The following is a 19503-nucleotide window of genomic DNA, read 5'->3' as shown; positions in this document are numbered from 1 at the left end:
CGGTACTATAAACGAAAATTAATCAATATTTTTTTTTAATTAAATCTATAAGCAAAACATAAATTTCGATTAGTTTGAGTGTTAACTTGTTGTCGTGTTCACAAAAGGGACACGTACTTTGACCAAGTGGACTTGCCGTACTGGTTTCGCTGCAGATCTACTTCCGTGTACGTGTTTGTAACCACACGCGCTTCATTAAATAATTCTTGCTTAGCATACTAGCCTCGACGCAGTAAATCCATTAGTACTATAACGTCGCGGAATAAAACGCCGTGAGTGGATATACTCGTCTCAGTGCACTTTGAAGCTTCTCAGCTCGTTTAGCTTAGCACAGCTTGCTAGCCGTGAACAAAGAGGCGCGTTTATTATCAACACGTCGCTCAGCAGCGCCCATGCGCGAGTGCAAAGTGTTGCGATTTACGCGTAAAATGTGTGCAAAAATGGTTAAAGAAGAGTACGGGGAGAAACGTTGTGCAACGGAACAACGACAACGTCAATTATTGGAGTCTGTTTTTAAGAAGCGCCACAATGTGTTACACGGTTCAGGTTTGTTCACTTTTTCTATCTTTTCGGTTGCTGCTTTCTCTTTTAAGCAATATTCCCATTTTGGGTGACATCTTTCTTAACCGGACTCCGGCCTGGATATTGTGCTTGCACCCGCACACACACACACAGAGTTTGTTTTACTATCTTAGTTGGGCCATCTCGTTGACATAATGCATTTCCTAGCTCCTTCCCCTAACCCCAATCATAAAAAAAATATTGCCTATTCCTTACCCTAATCTCAACCATAACACAATTCAAACCTAAACTCTAAAACCAAGTCTTGACCCTCAAAAAGAGGTCTAAACTTGTGGGGCCCAGCAAAATGGCCCCACATGGACGGGTGGGCCCCACAACTCTCTCTCAAATCTTGGCCTGACACATGTTCCGTGTATCCAAGTCACAACATACCAGGTGTTTGTCTTCTTATGTCCTACAGATATCAGTGAAGAAGACCTTCATCCCGAGCAGCAGGTGCACACACGCATTAAAGAGGAAGAAGAGCACGAGCCCCATCACATCAAAGAGGAAGAGGAAGAACCTGATATCACTGAATTTCCATTGACTGTCATTGTAAAGAGTGAAGATGAAGGGGAAGACCACTGCGGAGGATCACGAGCAGACAACCTCTTAGCTCCTCTATCAGATAGTGATGACACGTCATCACACTCTCGTGACATTCACGATGACCAACACGCCAAAGGCGATTTGACGTCTCGCACCGACAACAAACGTGTGAAATGCTCTCAGTGTGGCAATACTTTTTTCAACAAGTCATCATTGAAAAGACACATGAGAACACACACTGGGGAGAAGCCGTTTGGCTGCTCAATCTGTGGTCTTAGAGTAACTCAAAAGAGTATTTTAACAACTCACATGAGAACACACACAGGTGAGAAACCTTTTGCCTGCTCAATTTGTGGAAAAAAGTTCTATGTCAAGGGACAATTAAGAACACATACTCGGATACACACTGGGGAGAAACCTTTTGCTTGTTTGGTGTGTGGTAAAACATTCTCTTTGAAGGCAAGTATAATAACGCACACAAGAACGCACACTGGAGAGAAACCTTTTATCTGCTCAGTCTGCAATTTTAGTTTCAGTGCTTATTCGGGATTGTTTAAACATATGAAAACACACACTGGGGAGAAAGAATTTTCCTGCTCAGTTTGTAGTAAAAGATTTGCTCGAAGCTGCAGTTTGACAACACACACAAGAATACACACTGGTGAGAAACCGTTCAATTGCAATGTGTGTAAGAAAAGGTTCTCTCGTAAGGATCAGGTTAAGAGACACAAGTGTGCTGGCGAAAAGAGCAGTAGTCACTGAAGCTGTAAATAAAATGTAGCTAAAGAAGCTGTAAAAGTATATATATATATATATGTGAGCCGGAATAAAATATAAGTCATCAATCTGGGATTGTGTTCATTATTTATAACTGCAGGAACTTGAATGCAGTAAAGCAAAAATGATTGTTGTTTGCCAATGATGTTGTTAAACCATTTGAGATTTTTCTTCCTCAGTTTTATTTCTTTACACTATTGTTTCCATTTCAGTCCAATAGAACATAATAAACAGAAAAGTCATGATGACTGATATCCATTGGCCTCGCTACCAGCTCGATGGGCTAGTGGGAGAGTGTCCACCCTGAGACTGGGAGGTTGTGGGTTCAATCCCCGGCAGTCTACCATTTTCCGACTGAGGATAATGCTTGGAGATGCTGCCTCTTCAGTCTCAGAAAAAAGGAGTTCCTTGAACCACATCATCTGCAAAAAATTAGATGTGCGTCCCGTTCAGTGACCAGGCTGCACGGAAGAATTCGGTACAAATGTTATGAACAGAGTTGGTGACAACGGACAGCCTTTGTGGAGTACAACTCACACGGTAAACAAATCCAACTTACTGCTAGAAGTAGGTCCAGAAAGTAAAAACCTTGCCACAACACAGACCAGTGTTGCTTTCATGGCCATGAGCCACGATGAGCTTGAATGTAAGCTTTGGACCACACCTGTAATAATTCAACTGCAGTATCGTACGTGTACTGTTGTGACAAAACTAGATAATGACCACTGCCCTTCTCATCAGGTTTTGCAAATGCAGGACTCGCTATATTGAGATAGATTAGATAAATTAGACAGACGGACCGACCGACCGACCGACCTGCTTGTTGAAACGCCCCTTAGTTATTCTCACCCGCACACTTGTGTCTCTTAAGATGATCCTTTCGAAAGAATTTTCTCACACACGTTGCAACTGAATGTTTTCTCACTAGTGTGAATTATTGCGTGCTTTGTTAAATTGGACTTGGAAGTGAATCTTTTGCCACAAACTGAGCAGTGGTAGGGTTTCTCCACAGTGTGCGTTCTTGTGTGTTCAGTATCTATTGTGTGCTTTCATTGCCACTAGATGGCAGTCTTGCTTATGGCATGACATTCCATGACCGGACGTTACGCGGCAAGAAACAGGAAGTAAAAGCGTCCTGACGAATTCGGTGTGATAATATTCGTATCGTTACATTCAGGTTACAGTACTGAACTTATTGTACGGAAGACTCAACACAGCACGTCCACCACAGCGTTAATGCACTAAAACATAATTCGTTCAATCTTCGTGTCCGCATCATTTGGTCTCAGTGCACGTTGTGGTCGCGCCGGATAGCTTAGCTCGCTAGCCGCTAACAAAGGAGGCGCGTTTGTTTGCAACAGGTCATCAAGTGAGAGTGTCGTGATCGTCGTGTGGAAATGTGCACAAGAAGTGTGAAAGAAGAAGGCTACGAAGAGGAAGTTTGTGGAAGGAACGAACGGCTACGTCGCGTACTGGACGCTGTTTGCAAGCAGCCTTCGCTTGTGTTACATACAGCAGGTTTGTTCATTTCTTACTCTCACGTGTACTTGTACAGTTTCTTTACAGCGGTAGGAGTAAGTCTTTTGTGCGCGTTCGTGCGTGCGCGCGACTGAGCAAGATTTGATGACTTGATTTAGGATTTTCTTGAACCAAGTAATGACTTGATTCGAGTTGCTGTAAATTTGGTGGTGACTCAACTTGACTTGCTTGATATTGTCTTCCCTCCATAGTAACTTGGAACCGCTGGCGGAGCCAGACTTTTATAAATGGGGGGTGGCCAAAGATACCTCCGGGTATCCAAAAATTATGCCAAATAATTTGTTTCATAAAGAATGAATTTCAATCGGAGTCTAAATGTTGAAATATATTTAAGCACGTAGGAGATTTTTGCACAAAATGTGCTGTTAATTAACAACATACAAAAACATTCAAAGTCTGTGAAATAATTAAAATCAGACTTTAACATGAATGACATTTTAACGCACCCTGGCCTCCCCTCGGCTTGGGACTTGCATGTTTTTGACTTGCAGATAAAAAATAAATCACACCAAGAGTTTTGGCTCAACCAAAGCAAATGTGAACTTGCTTTCTTGTGTCCTGCAGATGTCAGTGAAGATCTTGATCTTGAGCAACAGGAACCCGAGTACTCCCACAACCACGAGGAAGAAGAGGAAGAAGAGGAAGACCCCCCCTTCATTGAAGTGAAAGTGCAGCCTGAGCACCTTTATTTTAAAGAGGAAGATGAGGAAAAGTTCCTTCACATTGAAGAAGTAGAAGAGCCAGAGTACCCCGATGTTAAAGAGGAAGAGGAAGAAGAGTTCATCATGTTGCCGTTGGCCTTTTCCCCTTTGAAGAGTGAAGATGATGAAGTCAAAGTTGGACGCGAGGATAGCAGAGGGGCGGAGCCTCCACGCAGCAGCTCAAATCGACACATGACAGCATCACAAGGTGATGAAGGTTCACAAGCAGACGGATTTGTAGCTCCACTAGCTGATAGTAACGACATAACATCACACACTACTGACACTGACGATGATGATGATGATGATGATGAGGAACATAAACAGGCTGAAGGCGATGTGTCATGTTGCACTGACAACAAACGTGCAAAATGTTCTCTTTGTGGAAAAACATTTAGTCATAAGGGCAGTTTGAAGACACACATGAGAATCCACGCTGGGGAAAAACCTTTTACCTGCTCAGTTTGTGGAAAAAGTTTCACTTTGAAGAGAGACTTAATAACACACACACGAACACACACTGGTGAGAAACCTTTTGTCTGCTCGGTTTGTGATCAACGATTCTCTCAAATGGGAAACTTAAGAAAACACACAAGAACACACACTGGCGAAAAACCATTTGCCTGCTCGCTTTGCGAGAAAAAATTTGCTTTGAAGAAAAATTTAACAACACACACAAGAACACACACTGGTGAAAAACCATTTGCCTGCCCAGTTTGTGAGAAAAGTTTCACTTTAAAGAAAAATTTAACAACACATACACAAAGGCACACTGGAGAGAAACATTTTGTCTGTTCAGTTTGTGAAAAAAGATTCACGTTAAAGACAGAGTTAACAAGACACACACGAACACACACTGGAGAAAAACCTTTTGCCTGCTCAGTTTGTAATGAAAGATTCAGTCTCAGGGCAAGTCTAGTAGCACATACAAAAATCCACACTGGAGAAAAACCTTTTGTCTGCTCAGTCTGTGATCAAAGATTCACTTTGAAAAGAAATTTAACAGCACACACAGTAATTCACTCTGAAGAGAAACCTTTTGCCTGCCCAGTTTGCGGTCAAAGGTTTGCTATGAAGACAAATTTAACAACACACAAAAGAACACACACTGGGGAGAAACCTTTTGTCTGCTCGGTTTGTGACAAAAGATTCTCTATGAAAACCAATTTAACAAGGCACACAAGAACACACACGGGAGAGAAGCCATTCAGTTGCAGTGTGTGCGATAGAAGATTCTCGAATAAGCATCATGTCACGAGACACAAGTGTTTTGGGGAGAAGAGCAGAATTTAATGAAGTCTGAAGCAGACGGAAGAAAGTGACTCCGCGGGAAGCTGGAAAATTGCATGTGTGATCGTGACAAAACAACAACTGAGAATTTGATGATGTAAAGACGTTCAATAAATTGATGAGAGGCAAAAGAAGCATGGTGCCGTTTCCTGCATCCATGGGAGGGTTTGATACTTGAGTCATTACAGATGTTTACATGCAACATGACATTTTACATTATTGTTTCTCTTTTGGTGATTTTTTTAATTGTTCTTTTTTCCTGGGGAAATAATTGGAATTGGAACATACTGTACATCTTCAGTGACTTTTAAAAATAAGAATTGGCCAAAGATGATATATATTCTGAACATATAGTGAGCATGAGCATACATTTATTATCAACACATTACCCCCCCCCCCCCACACACACACACACACAACGCCAGTTACATTCCGGACCTCCTCAGCAGTAAGTGAAAACCGTAACAAAAACATACGCATCTTAAATACTCCCTTGGCATGTTTTCATAGCATTTATCCATGAGGGGTGAAAAAATATGACAGGCAACCAACGTATCCCACAACTCAAGTTCCACAAATATTCACTTTTTGCACAGCTCGACTTGGTTTCACGGGCAGTTCAGTTCTCAGTTCTCAGTTCACTTCAACCGGAATGAATGACGACAGTCCAACGCAGCGCGTGCGAGTGTTTTTGCGTGTTTTTTTGGGGGGCAAATAAGTGTGCGAACAAATGAAAATGTGTTAAAAAAAAAAGGCTATCACGGTCTCCTACCAGGCCAGTAGAAGGCGTTGAGTGAAGTTGGTGGTTCGTCAGGTCCCAGGTTTATTAGTCCTCCTTGCTCCTTAGTTCACATATTCAAAGTGCGGGTTTACGGCGCATCCAACTCGCTCTTATTCTTATTATTTTCTCCACCGTGTCCTTTCCGGGAACACACCGGCATCTTATATCATTATCACTATAACAGCATTGCGATTGGTCTAGCGCCTCACGTGACCAGCGCTCACCGGCTGGAACGTGAATACCTGCAGGGGGCGCTCTAAACCTAGAGAAATGAGGGTAGCAGGAGTTACAGGATGTGGAGATTGACGAAGAAATAAAGTGTGGAGAAGTCAAATACATCCTGAATGATGACCCCAAAATTGAAAAGTAAAATACATTTGGTCTTTTCCGACCTTTATTGAGCCAATAAAAAAAGTCATAAAAAAGCAAATGGGTCCAGAATACCGCCTATATGTCACTGGCAGATAGATTAACAAGGATACATGATTTGAGCTTAGCGGCTAATTTCATGTACTTCAGTCTTTGTTTAAGGGTAAGTGATTCGTTTCCATGTGTTTCATCAAACCTGAACGATCAAGAAAACTGAAGCTGCAAACTGAGCACACAAAGGTTTTCTCACCAGTGTGCGTTCTTTTGTGTTTTCTTACAGCTCCCTTTCTCGAGAATCGTTTACTACAAACTGAGCATGCAAAATGTTTTTCCCCAGTGTGTGTTCTTGTGTGCATTATTAAATTTGTCTTTAAAGAAAATCTTTGCCCACAAACTGAGCACGCAAAAGGTTTTCCACCAGTGTGTGTTCTGCTGTGCGCTGTTAAATTTGTGTTTTTGGAGAATCTTTTACCACAAATTGAACAGGCAAAAGGTTTTTCTCCTGTGTGTGTTCTTGTGTGAGCTGTCAACGTGCCTCTTTGAGCGAATCTCTTACCACAAACTGTGCAGACAAAAGGTTTCTCACCAGTGTGCGTTCTTGTGTGCGTTGTTAAACTTGTCTTTACAGAAAATGTTTTCCCACAATCCGAGCAAACAAAAGGTTTCTCTCCAGTGTGCGTTCTTGCGTGTATGTTCAAATTTTCCTTACGAGAGAATTTTTTCCCACAAACTGAGCATTTAAAAGGTTTTTCTCCAGTGTGCGTTCTTGTGTGTATTTTCAACAATGACTTGTTGTAAAAAGTTTTGTCACACTCCGAACATTTCACACATTTGTTGTCAGTGTGACCTTTCATATCGCCTTGGTCTTCAGCGTCGGGAGACTGTGACGCTAAGTTGTCACTATCTGATGGTGGAGCGAAGAGGCCGTCTGACTCTCCACGGTGGTCTTCGTCCCCGTCTTCGCTCTTCACAAAGACGGCAGTCAATGGAAACGTGCTGATTTCGTGCTCCTGCTCTTCTTCTTTCATGAGGAGCCGCTCAAGCTCCTGCTGCTCTGGACGAAAATCCTCTTCTGGGACATCTGCAGGACACAAGTAGACGCACACAAATGGTTTGGTGGGGTCAAGCTTTGCTCAAGTCGAGTGTCGCGGTGCGACTCTTAAGTTGCGTCTCATTAAGTCTGCGTCACGAGCGCAAGAGCACAGCAACATCTCGGAAAGCGCTCGCCTCAGTCAAGGTCCGTGTTCATGATTTAACACTGAAGAAGAAACTGCATTCATGGCACAGTTCCATCGACCATAAGAACTAAAGGCTTGTCTTACTTTTGCACCCAAAAAAAGAAAAACAATCTGAAGTATTCCCAAGATTTTTCGACGTTTATAAAGCTGTGCGTCTTGTTACATCTGAAGACAGAAAAAGAACATCATGCCGAGGAGGAGAGAATCAGGTAGTGCAGCATTATTATTATTATTTTAATAATAGCAACAATAATATTAATCATAATGACGATGATGAAAATACAATAATTGACCCATATAATAAAATGTAAGATCTAATAATAATAATAATAAAAACTACAAAATTAGAACACGCCCCTTAGAAAGGTACACTTCCAACAAGGTACGTACAGTGATGGCGAAATTGCCCATTGAGGGACTAATACAATTGATCTTACCTTTATCTGCATTTAACGAGTCAATTTGTTACACTTTATTTGGTTTTGTGTTTTTAGACAATATACTTTGCGGAAAGTAGTGAGAGTAAGAACTAAGAAGTGCACCAACCTGCTGCTTCCTCCAGTGTTGGCTGCTTCTCCTCTTTGGTCCAACAAAGTTCCTCCTCGTACTCTTCTTCCTTCACGCTTTTTACACACATTTTCACACGATAATCACAACACTTTGCATTTAAGTTCTGGCGTCGCGCTCTTGATTAGCGGCTAGCAGGCATTGCTAAGCGAAGCTAAACTGGACCGAGCAGCTTCAAAGTGCACCAAAACGATTTGATACGGACACAAATACTTAGCAAAGAATGATTTAGTACAGTGACGTCATGATGAACGTATTGGGACGCGGATTCTGTACGTCCAGTCTTAATTCAGGAATAATTATTTGTGAGATTCGTGTTGTTGTGGTTGCGTACGCAGGCCGAAGAGCTAAGCAGTACGGAAAGTCCACTTGGACAAACTAAATGTGACGCGCACCACACGACAAAAACCTACAATGCACTTTGGAGTCCCGGCAGATGTGTCAAACCCACATCCAGAAGGTAAAAAATAAAAACACCGGCCACCCTTTAGGTCCACGGGTGCGTTGGAGCTGGGAAACAGCCAAAACATGCAGGACCTCGTCCCTCGAGAACCGAGTTTGTCCTAACCCGTTGAAAATCCTAATTTTAAACTCTAACAATAATAAAAATAAGAACGCAACTCATTTTATTGTCTTATCGTAGTAATTATGACTTTTGTCAACAAACCAGCAGGTCTTGCTGATGCAATACTGTAATGTAGGCAGGCAAAATAAATAAATACCCCCCCCCCCCCCATTTGTGCTTTTGTTTTATTTTATTTTGGGTCAAACGTGTTCACAGTGACAAATATTACCACCCAGTTGTTGTAAAGTGAACCGATTGTGAGAAGAAAAAGTTCTCATGGGTGCACAGTTGTCGTCTGTTTCTTTTCAGACAGAACCTTTTGGCGGTGCCGCCCAACATGAAGCTGCTGCTCTCGTTCCCGCTGGTGTGGAAATTCGAATACGAGAGATCAATGTAGTCTTCGCCTAAACGCATCCACACACACAAAAAGCTATTCAAGTTATATTTATTGTTGGAAAAAGTACAAAAGACACAAAGCGTGCACAGATGACGAATATCGGAGACAGTTGGGCGAGTTAATGAGGTTTACGACGTGCCAGGAAACGCACAAGTGATCCTTCCGCATGTCCGGACCAAATATTATATATATCAATGCAAAACAGTGGCAAAACCCAAGCCATTTCTTTCTTTCCAATGTTACCATGCAAAGGGGAATTCTTCATAAATCTGATCATTTGTAAATTCAGATTCCACTGGATAGCGATGTTGGGAATGAGTCAAGAATTACATGACAGTAAGACAATCACCAACAAATCTGATCCTATCAATTATGCTATCGATTACACAGGGAATCCCTTCACTACTGCTCGTTACTTCTTCTTCTTTTTTTTTAAACTAATACAGTTGATACAGACGCCTCAACACACAACACTTGAGTTTGCCAAATTGATGTTTGAACATGAGACTAACTTCAGAATAAACAACATTTGAATATTGCTTTTCGTATAAAGCAGGTTTGGGTGTTGTTGGCTCTCACGGCCATTAATGGCTACTCCGCTGGAGCACACTATGCTATGCTAAGCTAAGCATTCTAACACGCAATGAGAGGACATATTACATTGCTTAACAAAATATCCAGGTGGGCAATTTACAGGATTTTGCTGGTCCATCATCGTCAGTCCGTCATTTTATTTGAACGCATACATTTTCGTGTCCACCAATTTTTGTGGTTGAGACAAACAAGTTGATCAACTTCTTTTTTTTTTTTTGCGTGCAGACATCTAAGGGCATCACAGACCTGTTATTGCTCAATCTCGCTGTACGCCGACCGCTCGGGGGCCGCGTAGCTAGTTAGCATGCCGGAGTCTCGTACGTTATCGGAATTAACCAAACATATCGCTCCACCAACTAAGAACGGCCATGCACCACCACCCACGGAATCCGGAAAGAGCGGTCAATCCTGTCCGGGTCCGGGCGAGGTTTCCCGTGTTGAGTCAAATTAAGCCCTACGTCACAGCCTCACTTGCTTCAGTTTGATCTTCACCGTCGTCGTCAGTCTTGTCGCCAGCGCAAACATGCTTCTTCATCTGGTATTTATGAGTGAAGGTTTGATCGCACACACAGCAACGGAACGGTTTCTCCCCAGTGTGTCTGCGCATGTGTGGTATCAAACTTGCCTTCTGAGTTAATCTCTTACCACAAACTGAGCATGCAAATGCTTTTTCTCCAGTGTGTGTGCTTGTGTGTGATGTTAAACTTCTCTTTTCAGCAAATCTTTTACCACAAACAGAGCAATCATAAAGTTTCTTCCCAGTGTGGCTCAATGTGTGCCTTGTTAAATTTGACTTTATGGCGAAGCTTTTACCACAGACCGAGCAGGCAAAAGGTTTTTCTCCAGTGTGTGTTCTTGTGTGCATTGTTAAGCGTTTCTTTTCAGCAAATCTTTTCCCACAAACTGAGCAGGCAAAACGTTTCTCCAGAGTGTGTGTTGTGTGTCTTAGCGCGTGCCTCGTTAAATTTGACTTTACAGAGAAGCTTTTACCACAAACTGAGCAGAGATAAGGTTTTTCTCCTGTGTGTGTTCTTGCATGCATTGTTAAATCTATCTGTCGATTTAACTTTTTCCCACAAACAGAGCAAGCAAAGGAATTCTTCCCTGTGTGTGTTTTTGTGTGCAATATTAATTTGTTCTTTGTAAAAAAACTTTCCCCACAAACTGGGCAGGCAAAAAGTTTCTCCCCCGTGTGTTCAATTGTGTGCCTTGTTAAATTTGCCTTTACAGAAAAGCTTTTGCCACAAATTGAACAGACAAAAGGTTTCTCTCCGGTGTGTGCTCTAGTGTGTGATGTTAAATTTCTCTTATCAGTAAATCTTTTCCCACAAACAGAGCAGGCAAAACGTTTCTCCCCTGTGTGCGTTCTTGTGTGCCTTGTTAAATTGGACTTTAGAGAGAAGCTTCTACCACAAAAGGAGCAGAGATAAGGTTTTTCTCCTGTATGTATTCTTGTGTGTGTTAATAAATTTGTCTTAAGAGAGAAGCTTTTACCGCAAACTGAGCAGCGATAAGGTTTCTCTCCAGTGTGTGTTCTTGCGTGGGATTTCAACAAATACTTCCTATAAAAAGTTTTGCCACAGTAAGGACATTTCAAACATTTGCTGTCCGCGTGACATGTCCTATCACCTTTCGAGTCTTCATAATCGTCATCATCATCATCGGAGGAGGAGGAGGAGTGTGACATGATGTTGTCACCATCTGAAAGTGGCGCCATGAGGCCGTCCGTCTGTGATCCTCCACAGTCGTCTTCTCCATCACCTTCTTCAATCTTCACAGTGACGCCACTTAATGGGAACTCGCTGATTTGATCCTTTTGCTCTTTCTCTTGAAGGTGAGGAAACTCCTGCTCCTGCTGCCCGGGACGAAGAACTTCATCAATGATGTCTGCAGGACACAAGACAAAAACATAGCTTAATAAAGTCCAAACTTTTTTCCCACCCACTGAATAAATTCACTTAAATTAAAGGTTGTATTTCATTCTTCTTCTTTTTTTTATGTTGACCCTATATTATTGAGACATAATTGCATTTATTAAAAGCTAAGCTCTTTCAACCTGTTTGAGTAATGTGATTATTCATGACTTTAAAATGTTTAAAATATCCGTAAAAGCACAATTGAGTGATTTCACTAACAAAATATGGACAATATGTAACAGTTCTGGTAAATTAGCACTAATATTAATGAAGAACTAACTTGATAATCGAAAAAAATCTTTCTCAAGTCAGCGTTTATCTTAAAATTGTCCAAATCTCTGATTTCAGCCTTTCACACACAAAAGCACTCTGATTTCTGTAGTCCTTCAAGAAAGCAGACTGATCATCTTTGTGTTGAATCAAAATAAGACATTTGCAAACACCTGCTTCGAGAACCACGGTCGATCAACATGATCATTTCAGCAATGTTAGGACCAAACCAGTAATGGGAAGAAATCATTTAACCAGTGTAACATTTAAAAAGAGCTAACATTGAAACGAATCAAAGCTTCTTGCGTAATTGGACGTAGACGTGCAAAGCAGTCATCACAACAGGAAACATCTGCAGAAGGAGGATAAAGACGACGATTCCGCGACAATGGACCGTTTCAGACGAAGACTCGACCCCGAGTTTCACGATGACTGCACCTCCACCCACCTTCGAAGCGGCTTGACAACTGCCTCACTTTTGCTTTGAACAATTGTATGAAAAGGGTCAAGGGACAGCTAGTTTGTGTCAGTCTACATCATCTAAGACCACAGCTCTGTATGAATAGACTCCTCTGTCAGGAATAATTTGGTTGGCTTGGAACTGGTCGTTGTTATTATGTCCTTTCACGAAAACGAACACGTGTGGAACCTAGAAAATTAAAAGGGTATTTTTTACAATAAGGTTCCTTTACAAGTAATAATCATCAAGTTATGGAGAAAACAATCACCAATTTAATCAATTTCTACAATAATGGTTAATTGCAGTCCTAGTCAGAATAACGAGTAAGTGACATGTAGTTGAACCTGACGCCCAGAAGTGTAGCCCTTCGAACAGATGAATGACATTTCATTTAATCTAAACTGGGTAAACTTTTTTTTTTGTTACGAGCTTGGATACGGAACGAATAAAACTCGCAAATCAAGGAACCATACAATTGTATTAAAAAAAAAAAAAAGTCGTTTCAAAGTATGGAAGTTAGTTACATTGACCAAAACGACAAAATAAACATGGATATTTGCGCTAGTTAATAACCAAGAGAAAGTCAGAAGAGAACGAACCTGATCGGCGGAGCACAACTCGAGGCTGCTTGCAAATCGCGTCCTGCCCTTGACGACGTTGCAACTTGGTCTCTTTCGTCCGACAAATTTCCTCCTCGTACTCTTCTCTTTTCATGCTTGTTGTGCGCGTTTTCGCACGAGAATCAACAACATTTTAAATCACACTGGATCTCTGCTGAGCGAAGTGCTGAGAGCAAACAAAACGTAGCTCGGCTAAGCTAAAGTAAGCTAACCTAAGCTAAGCTAAGATAAACACGCTTGAGTAGCGTGACGAGTTCACCAGGACACGAAAATTTGATGAAAAATGCTTTGGTCCAGTAAAGTAGGAACGGGAGTCTTGAAGACGTTTTAGTACGTTCCGCACAATTCGAGAAAAGTATTTCGTGAACCCGTGTAGTTACGTTAAAAGTGCACGGAAGTAGATCTTAGCGGAAGTAGTTCGGCAATTGTCACTTGGGCGAGTGACGTCATGCAACCGACACGTTCGGCCTTACGAGGACTCAGCCTTGTGAATTTGGACACAGGCCGCGATGTTGTCGTCATCATCATCATTATTATTATTATAGTTATTTTTATTTATTTATATATATTTTAAAAAGTATAAGATCCGATCTAAATACATTTAATTCAAAGTCCTTGTAAAATACAGAAAAAGCAGAGTGTCATTTAGTTCCTTACATGGTTAAATAAAGGAATGAAAGAAACCAAAAATGGAATCCTCTTCAAACATCGTTAAGGTTATCACAGTTAACTCACAATGACAGAAGAGAGAGGATACCGTTTCAGGAAGAGTGATCAGCTGTGCATTTGTTATGAAACACTTTTGCAGGACAGTTTGGTGTTTACTTTTAAAGGAGACCTGAACAGCAATAATAGTCTTTTGTCTAAACTCACTGTGGAACGTTTGAATGGATGGCTTGGTTATAATTCTTACGAAAGGATGAAAAACGGATTTACCCGCAAGGGCTGTTCACAGCACTTGACAGAAGCAAGTCTACGCAAACAAAAGCAATCGCCGGGGATGGATGAAAAAGTTGGCAGGATAATGTCAGAATTGACTCAGTATGTCAATATTTGTAGCAAACCAACTTTTGATGAGAATACTTATTCTTATGCAATAAATCCCCATTATCGTGCAACAATAGGAAAGGAAAGTTCCTCGGCAAAACAAGAATGTGAAGGTTTGGCAGGAGCAGGAATGTTGACAGTGGTGCTGTTGTGTCCATTCAATGCAATGCATGGACATACTGTGCATGGCGGCCATATTAGCGGGGGGGGGGGGGGGGCACTGTCCCATCAAAGTTTGTACAATACCTGAAAGCATGGACGCCCTAAGAGGAGCAGGTCATACCCACCTATTCATATCTAAGTCTTTTTTCTTTTCTTTTTCTTTTAACTCAGGCGCTAATCATGTATTCCTCTTTCGAGCATGTTAGTTTCGGTACAGCACTTGTATATGACATATCATCGTTACAGAGGTGAAAAAAGAAGGGATGACATCGTCGCTCATAAACAGCTTCAAGTTTTCTAAAAATATCTATTTACAATTATTTTGTACTGTTCTGCACATTTTTAGGCTACAAAAATGTGTTTCATCGCGTCATTTCGACCCGTGTGCACAAATATGACTTCTTCTTTTTTTTATAACAGTTTAATCATTCTGTTTATTACTTTCTTGATGATGATGATTATTTTAAATATGTTTTAATTTATTGAAAAACACGACATTATTTCAAATTAACAATGCAGAAAATTGACAAGCCTAAATTAATTATGCTTCGGATACTGTTTTTTTTTCTCGGGGTAGGGGGTATGTTGTAGCCTAATTGCTTTCCAAAGTCAAAGCAAATGTTTTCATTTAATTCAACACAAAAATAATCCTTCCACTTTCATGGAGGACTACACAAATGGGATATTTACTTTCGATAACTCTAATCATTTGGGCAATAGTGCTAATGTACCTAAAACACACGCGACACAAAATGGTCACTGTTGAAACCAGAGTGGGCGTGAACAAACCTGCAGCTCGAGGCTTCTCGCCAATGGCGTCTTTACGCTCGTTGTCTTCATTTGTTCAGACGTACAATTGAACAAATTATGTCTGACGTCATCGACGTACCGCATCGACTCTTCGGTACCTTACAGAAGTAATTCGGAAAGAATGACTTAGCGATGCTCGCTTGGTCGCGTAAAATGTCAATAGTAGCCGTTTCTTCTTCGTCGTGGTCTCCTTCTTCTATTTTCCGACTGCGCCACCTATCGGTCTGTAATGATTATTGACTGCAGTGGCTAACGTTTCAAAAATGGTTCCGTTTTATATAAAACAAAATACAAAAGTCAATCAAATCAAAATGTTCAATTGTCAACATTTGTTCAATTGAAATAGATCAAATTATTTGAGACTTGATTGTTGTGCCAATATGTTAAACAAATAGGGAGAATCTCAAACTTTATTTCTTTTGAAGATCACTTTATTTCAACACATAGGCTACATACGTTTTTCACATTTTGCTGACTTGCTCATTTTTTTAATCTTTTTTTTTTATTACGCAGCTTAACTTTAATTTACCAAATGAGAGAAGAGAACAATACACAGTTTTACTCACACGTTTGATTACACAGGCAGAATTTGTAACGTGAACTTTTTTTTTTTTTAAGAAAACATGAAAGGTCATGCAAAACACATTCCATGTTCATTTCAATACAATTCAAATGAAAGTACAAAGCATTTCAGAAAAAACTATCAACAAATTCTACAAAACAAGAAAATATTGCGATGGTCATCATTCAGTCATCTTTTTTAAATAAAAAACAACTGTACATAGCAGCAGTTTTTTCCCCATGTGACTTATTTGAGACCTCTATTAGCTTGTCCAGAAACCATCACTATTCTTCCCGGAGTCCACCAATTTGACCGATTGATTCCATGCAGATGCAAATACAACAAGGTTACTTCGATATCATACATATCACAATAAACACACACTAAATGATTTTTCGGACCTTTGCTTCCAGAAATGTTCTCAATCTGGACATTTTTCAATTTGAGTTGACTAACCCTAATCCATGCAAAACGATGTCACCAAATTCAGTGAACCATCTCTTTTCCCTCTAAAAGGGCTTTTTCAAGCTTCGTAGCTTTTTCATCCTAATAGATGATCAGCAACTTTCCATCTATCAATACTTTCACCAATTCTCCAAATTGAGTCAACTATACAGACTAGAGTTGAAAATTTGGTAGTAGAGAATGATTCCCAACGAAGCGGGAACGGTTTATTTTGCCACTTCATTGTCTGCCGCTCTTCAGCCCACGACACTTGTGTTTGCTAACAAGACTCTGCTGATTGAATCTTTTGTCACACACACTGCAGCTGTACGGTTTCTCACCAGTGTGTATCATTGTGTGTTTTTTTAAATTGGACTTTTTGATAAAAATCTTCCCACAATCTGAGCATGGAAAAACATTCTTGCCCGTGTGTATTCTTGTGTGTACGGCTAAAGACTTGTTAATAGAGAATCTTTTACCACAAACTGAACAGGCAAATGGTTTCTCACCAGTGTGCGTTCTTGTGTGTGCCGTTAAATCTTCCTTCCGAGTAAATCTTCTAGCGCAAACTGAGCAAGCATATGGTTTATCTCCAGTGTGTAATCTTGTGTGTCTTATTAAATGTGTCTTTGAAGAGAATCTTTTACCACAATCGGAGCAGCAGTAAGGTTTTTCTCCTGTGTGTGCTCTCAGGTGCATTTTAAGACCATCCTGGCAGAATCGTTTACCACAAATTGAGCAGGCAAACGGTTTCTCACCATTATGTCTTCTTATGTGCCTTCTTAAATTTGCCTTTATAGAGAAATTTTCACCACAAATTGAGCAGGGAAAAGGTTTTTCACCAGTGTGGGTTCTTGTGTGCCTTAATAAATGTCCCGTGTTACTGAATCTCTTGCCACAAACCTCACAGGGATAAGGCTTTTCTCCCGTGTGTGTTCTTGTGTGCATTTTTAAGAGTCTTTTTAAAGAAAATCTTTTGCCACAGAGTAAGCAGGAAAAGGGTTTTTCTCCAGTGTGTGTTGTTGTGTGTATTTTCAAATCTCCACTTCGCCTGAATCTTTTGCTACAAACTGAGCAGACGAAAGGTCTTTCTCCTTTGTGCACCATGGAGTGCTTCTTTAAAGCTTCCTTTTGAGTGAATGTACTGCCACAAACTGAGCAAGAAAATTGTTTATCGTCAATATGTGAGATTTTGTGTCTTGTTAAATTTGGCTTCAGAGAGAAACATCTCCCACAAACTGAGCAGGCAAAAGGTTTTTCTCCACTGTGTGATCTTGCGTGTGTTGCCAACGATGACTTTGAGGGGAAAATTCTGTCACAGTGAGAACAAGTATAACGATGTTTGTATCTGTGCCATTTGTCATGAAATTTGGCCTGTTGTACTTCATCATCATCTTCATCGTAGTTTGAAGAGTGTGAGGTTACGTCACCGTCGTCTGACTGCGACTCTCCAAAGTGGTCTCCATCACCTTCTTCACTCTTCACCATGACACCAGCCACTTGAATGTTGATTTCATTTTCCTGCTCTTCTTCCTTAATGTGAGGGTGCTCTTGCTCCTCCTCCTTTTTAATCTGAGGGAAATCTGGCTCCTTCGCCTCTTCTTTGATGTGGGGGTACTCTGACGGCTGTTGCTGCTCAGGACGAAGATATTCATTAACGTCTGCAGGACAAAATAAGACAAACACATGGTTTGCTGAGGTAATAATAGGAAGAAGATTGATAACGGTGATGATACACCCCTTTTTAGAAAATGAAGATACAGTCCCGATCATAAAATTGTTCAAATGCCAGTTTGCGTAAAAAGAAAACGAGACCAAGATATGCAATTTCAAATCATTTTCCAGCAATAATGTGAGCTATGATCAGAAGTCAAATGAGAAGGAAGGAAGGAAAGGAAGGCTAAAAATGTACGAAGCGCCTCTCCCTCTTCAACATTCAACAAGGAAACTTGAATTAATTGCAACCTCCATTCGTCCATGTTGGGTGTGTTTGGTTCCTGAACGGACGAGGTGAAGATTGCGTTGTTTCAATCATACTGCACACCACTCACCTTTGGTCCAATTACAAGAAAGGAAGTTTTGCAAAGGCTGGAGGTGGCCTACAATGACGCTTTGCGGGTGCTCCATAGGAGGCCAAGATGAACCAGCGCAAGTGCAGCTCACTTTGTCACAGCGTGCGTGGTGCTTACCTTGCTTCGCCTTTTCTGTCTCTTTCCATGAACTTTTTGCTTTGTCACTGAAAATAGGCTATTCGTGGCATTACCGGCCTAACCTTAACCATAACCCTCAGAGAAAGGTAATCAGCGACTCAGACCGAATCGGACTCCATCACGGCAGCATTCACGGTCAAAGGTAAAGCCAATATTCACAGCTCGAAGAGACAGATGCAAGTCAACTATGTAAAGCTCTGAAACATGTAAAAATGCCCTATCCCTGAAGAATGAAGACTCACAAATGTTGTCACGAAGACTCACACATATTTGAAGACCATATCGCGCGTGTGCGTATGTGCGTTGTTTTTTGTGATATTTTTTCCAGTGCCCTGTGAACCGCACTTTGGTTGTATCGACCTGTGTTCAATGCCACGATGTTTATACAACCCCCCCCCCCCCCTCCCCCAAAGCATTCACGATCTAATGTGGCAAAAATGGCGTTGATCACCGCTCTCTTGAACAATTTCTCGTGCGATTCACAGCAAATTAACGCTAGGTGGCGAAATAGAACCACTGCGAAAAAATGTTTTTTTTTGTAAATGCATGTGCCTGATAACAAAAAAAATAAACACTAAATGAACAAAGAACTCGTTGATAAGAAATGAACGTTGTGATTAAACAAGCGAGAAAGAAAAACGAACAAACCTATTCTGTGCAATACGAGTCGAGGCTGCTTGCAAATGGCGATCAGTAATTGACGTTTTCGCTCCTTCTCCTCTTTTGTTCGACAGAGTTCCTCCATATACTGTGCTGTCGTTCTTGCACACATTTTGACACGAAGACTTCCCAACTCACATTTAACCTCAGCTTAGCGATGTGTCGTGCACACAAGGCGTCTCTTCTTTGTTAGCAACTAGCAAGCTAAGCTAAAATAAGCTAAGCTAGGCTGAGAAGCTTCAACGTGCACGGAGACGAGTTTATCTGCCATGAAGACTGAACAAATGTTCTTTGTGTCCAGTTCAGTAGAGATGGGCGTACTGCATCCATAAGTAGTAATTCACAAACAATATTTTAGTAAAACTAGCGTGGTTGTGTGCGCACGCAGACCAGCGCTCCAAAAGTACGGCAACA

General features: G+C 41.0%; 4 protein-coding genes and 1 pseudogene across 7 annotated transcripts; 2 read left to right on the top strand and 3 right to left on the bottom strand.

The window, feature by feature from the left end:
* The first annotated feature begins 155 nt into the window (after positions 1-155).
* LOC147176563 (uncharacterized) lies at positions 156-1955 on the top strand. The gene is made up of 2 exons (XM_086071234.1): positions 156-546; positions 983-1955. The coding sequence occupies exons 1-2, from the start codon at positions 393-395 to the stop codon at positions 1870-1872; spliced, it is 1044 nt and encodes a 347-aa protein (XP_085927360.1). The 5' UTR covers positions 156-392; the 3' UTR covers positions 1873-1955.
* Positions 1956-2989: 1034 nt separating this feature from the next.
* LOC147176562 (uncharacterized) lies at positions 2990-5546 on the top strand (annotated as a pseudogene). Its single transcript, XR_015094356.1, has 2 exons — positions 2990-3405; positions 3991-5546. The product of XR_015094356.1 is annotated as an uncharacterized LOC147176562 (transcript).
* A 301-nt stretch (positions 5547-5847) lies between these two features.
* LOC147176561 (uncharacterized) lies at positions 5848-8834 on the bottom strand. Its single transcript, XM_086071236.1, has 2 exons — positions 8352-8834; positions 5848-7648 (listed from the first exon to the last, which is right to left on the bottom strand). The coding sequence occupies exons 1-2, from the start codon at positions 8440-8442 to the stop codon at positions 6714-6716; spliced, it is 1026 nt and encodes a 341-aa protein (XP_085927362.1). The 5' UTR covers positions 8443-8834; the 3' UTR covers positions 5848-6713.
* A 531-nt stretch (positions 8835-9365) lies between these two features.
* On the bottom strand, positions 9366-15383 carry LOC147176560 (uncharacterized). 3 transcript variants are annotated; one of them, XM_086071182.1, is made up of 3 exons: positions 13174-13619; positions 12563-12763; positions 9366-11815 (listed from the first exon to the last, which is right to left on the bottom strand). In XM_086071182.1, the coding sequence occupies exon 3, from the start codon at positions 11643-11645 to the stop codon at positions 10383-10385; it is 1263 nt and encodes a 420-aa protein (XP_085927308.1). In that variant the 5' UTR covers positions 11646-11815; positions 12563-12763; positions 13174-13619; the 3' UTR covers positions 9366-10382. The 3 variants fall into 3 exon arrangements, with proteins under 3 accessions (XP_085927308.1, XP_085927307.1, XP_085927306.1); XM_086071181.1 differs by lacking the exons at positions 12563-12763; positions 13174-13619 and adding an exon at positions 15193-15383; XM_086071180.1 differs by lacking the exon at positions 12563-12763.
* A 260-nt stretch (positions 15384-15643) lies between these two features.
* On the bottom strand, positions 15644-19501 carry LOC147176559 (uncharacterized). Its single transcript, XM_086071183.1, has 2 exons — positions 19078-19501; positions 15644-17880 (listed from the first exon to the last, which is right to left on the bottom strand). The coding sequence occupies exons 1-2, from the start codon at positions 19199-19201 to the stop codon at positions 16460-16462; spliced, it is 1545 nt and encodes a 514-aa protein (XP_085927309.1). The 5' UTR covers positions 19202-19501; the 3' UTR covers positions 15644-16459.
* Positions 19502-19503: the final 2 nt, after the last annotated feature.

This window comes from Leptonotus elevatus, chromosome 3 (genome assembly GCF_054856555.1).
Source record: "Leptonotus elevatus isolate MCC_2025b chromosome 3, RoL_Lele_1.0, whole genome shotgun sequence".
Classification (NCBI taxonomy): Eukaryota; Metazoa; Chordata; class Actinopteri; order Syngnathiformes; family Syngnathidae; genus Leptonotus; species Leptonotus elevatus.
This window is presented reverse-complemented; position numbering and strand designations above follow the sequence as displayed.

Excerpts from the sequence above, each read along its gene's own strand:
- LOC147176559 (XM_086071183.1), bottom strand. The coding sequence starts at position 19,201 with ATGTGTGCAAGAACGACAGCACAGTATATGGAGGAACTCTGTCGAACA. Across the intron at positions 17,881-19,077 it reads ACTCGTATTGCACAGAATAG|ACGTTAATGAATATCTTCGT; the intron begins GTTTGTTCGTTT and ends TTTGTCCTGCAG.
- LOC147176560 (XM_086071180.1), bottom strand. The coding sequence starts at position 13,288 with ATGAAAAGAGAAGAGTACGAGGAGGAAATTTGTCGGACGAAAGAGACC. Across the intron at positions 11,816-13,173 it reads AGTTGTGCTCCGCCGATCAG|ACATCATTGATGAAGTTCTT; the intron begins GTTCGTTCTCTT and ends TGTGTCCTGCAG.
- LOC147176561 (XM_086071236.1), bottom strand. The coding sequence starts at position 8,442 with ATGTGTGTAAAAAGCGTGAAGGAAGAAGAGTACGAGGAGGAACTTTGT. Across the intron at positions 7,649-8,351 it reads AACACTGGAGGAAGCAGCAG|ATGTCCCAGAAGAGGATTTT; the intron begins GTTGGTGCACTT and ends TGTGTCCTGCAG.
- LOC147176563 (XM_086071234.1), top strand. The coding sequence starts at position 393 with ATGCGCGAGTGCAAAGTGTTGCGATTTACGCGTAAAATGTGTGCAAAA. Across the intron at positions 547-982 it reads CAATGTGTTACACGGTTCAG|ATATCAGTGAAGAAGACCTT; the intron begins GTTTGTTCACTT and ends TATGTCCTACAG.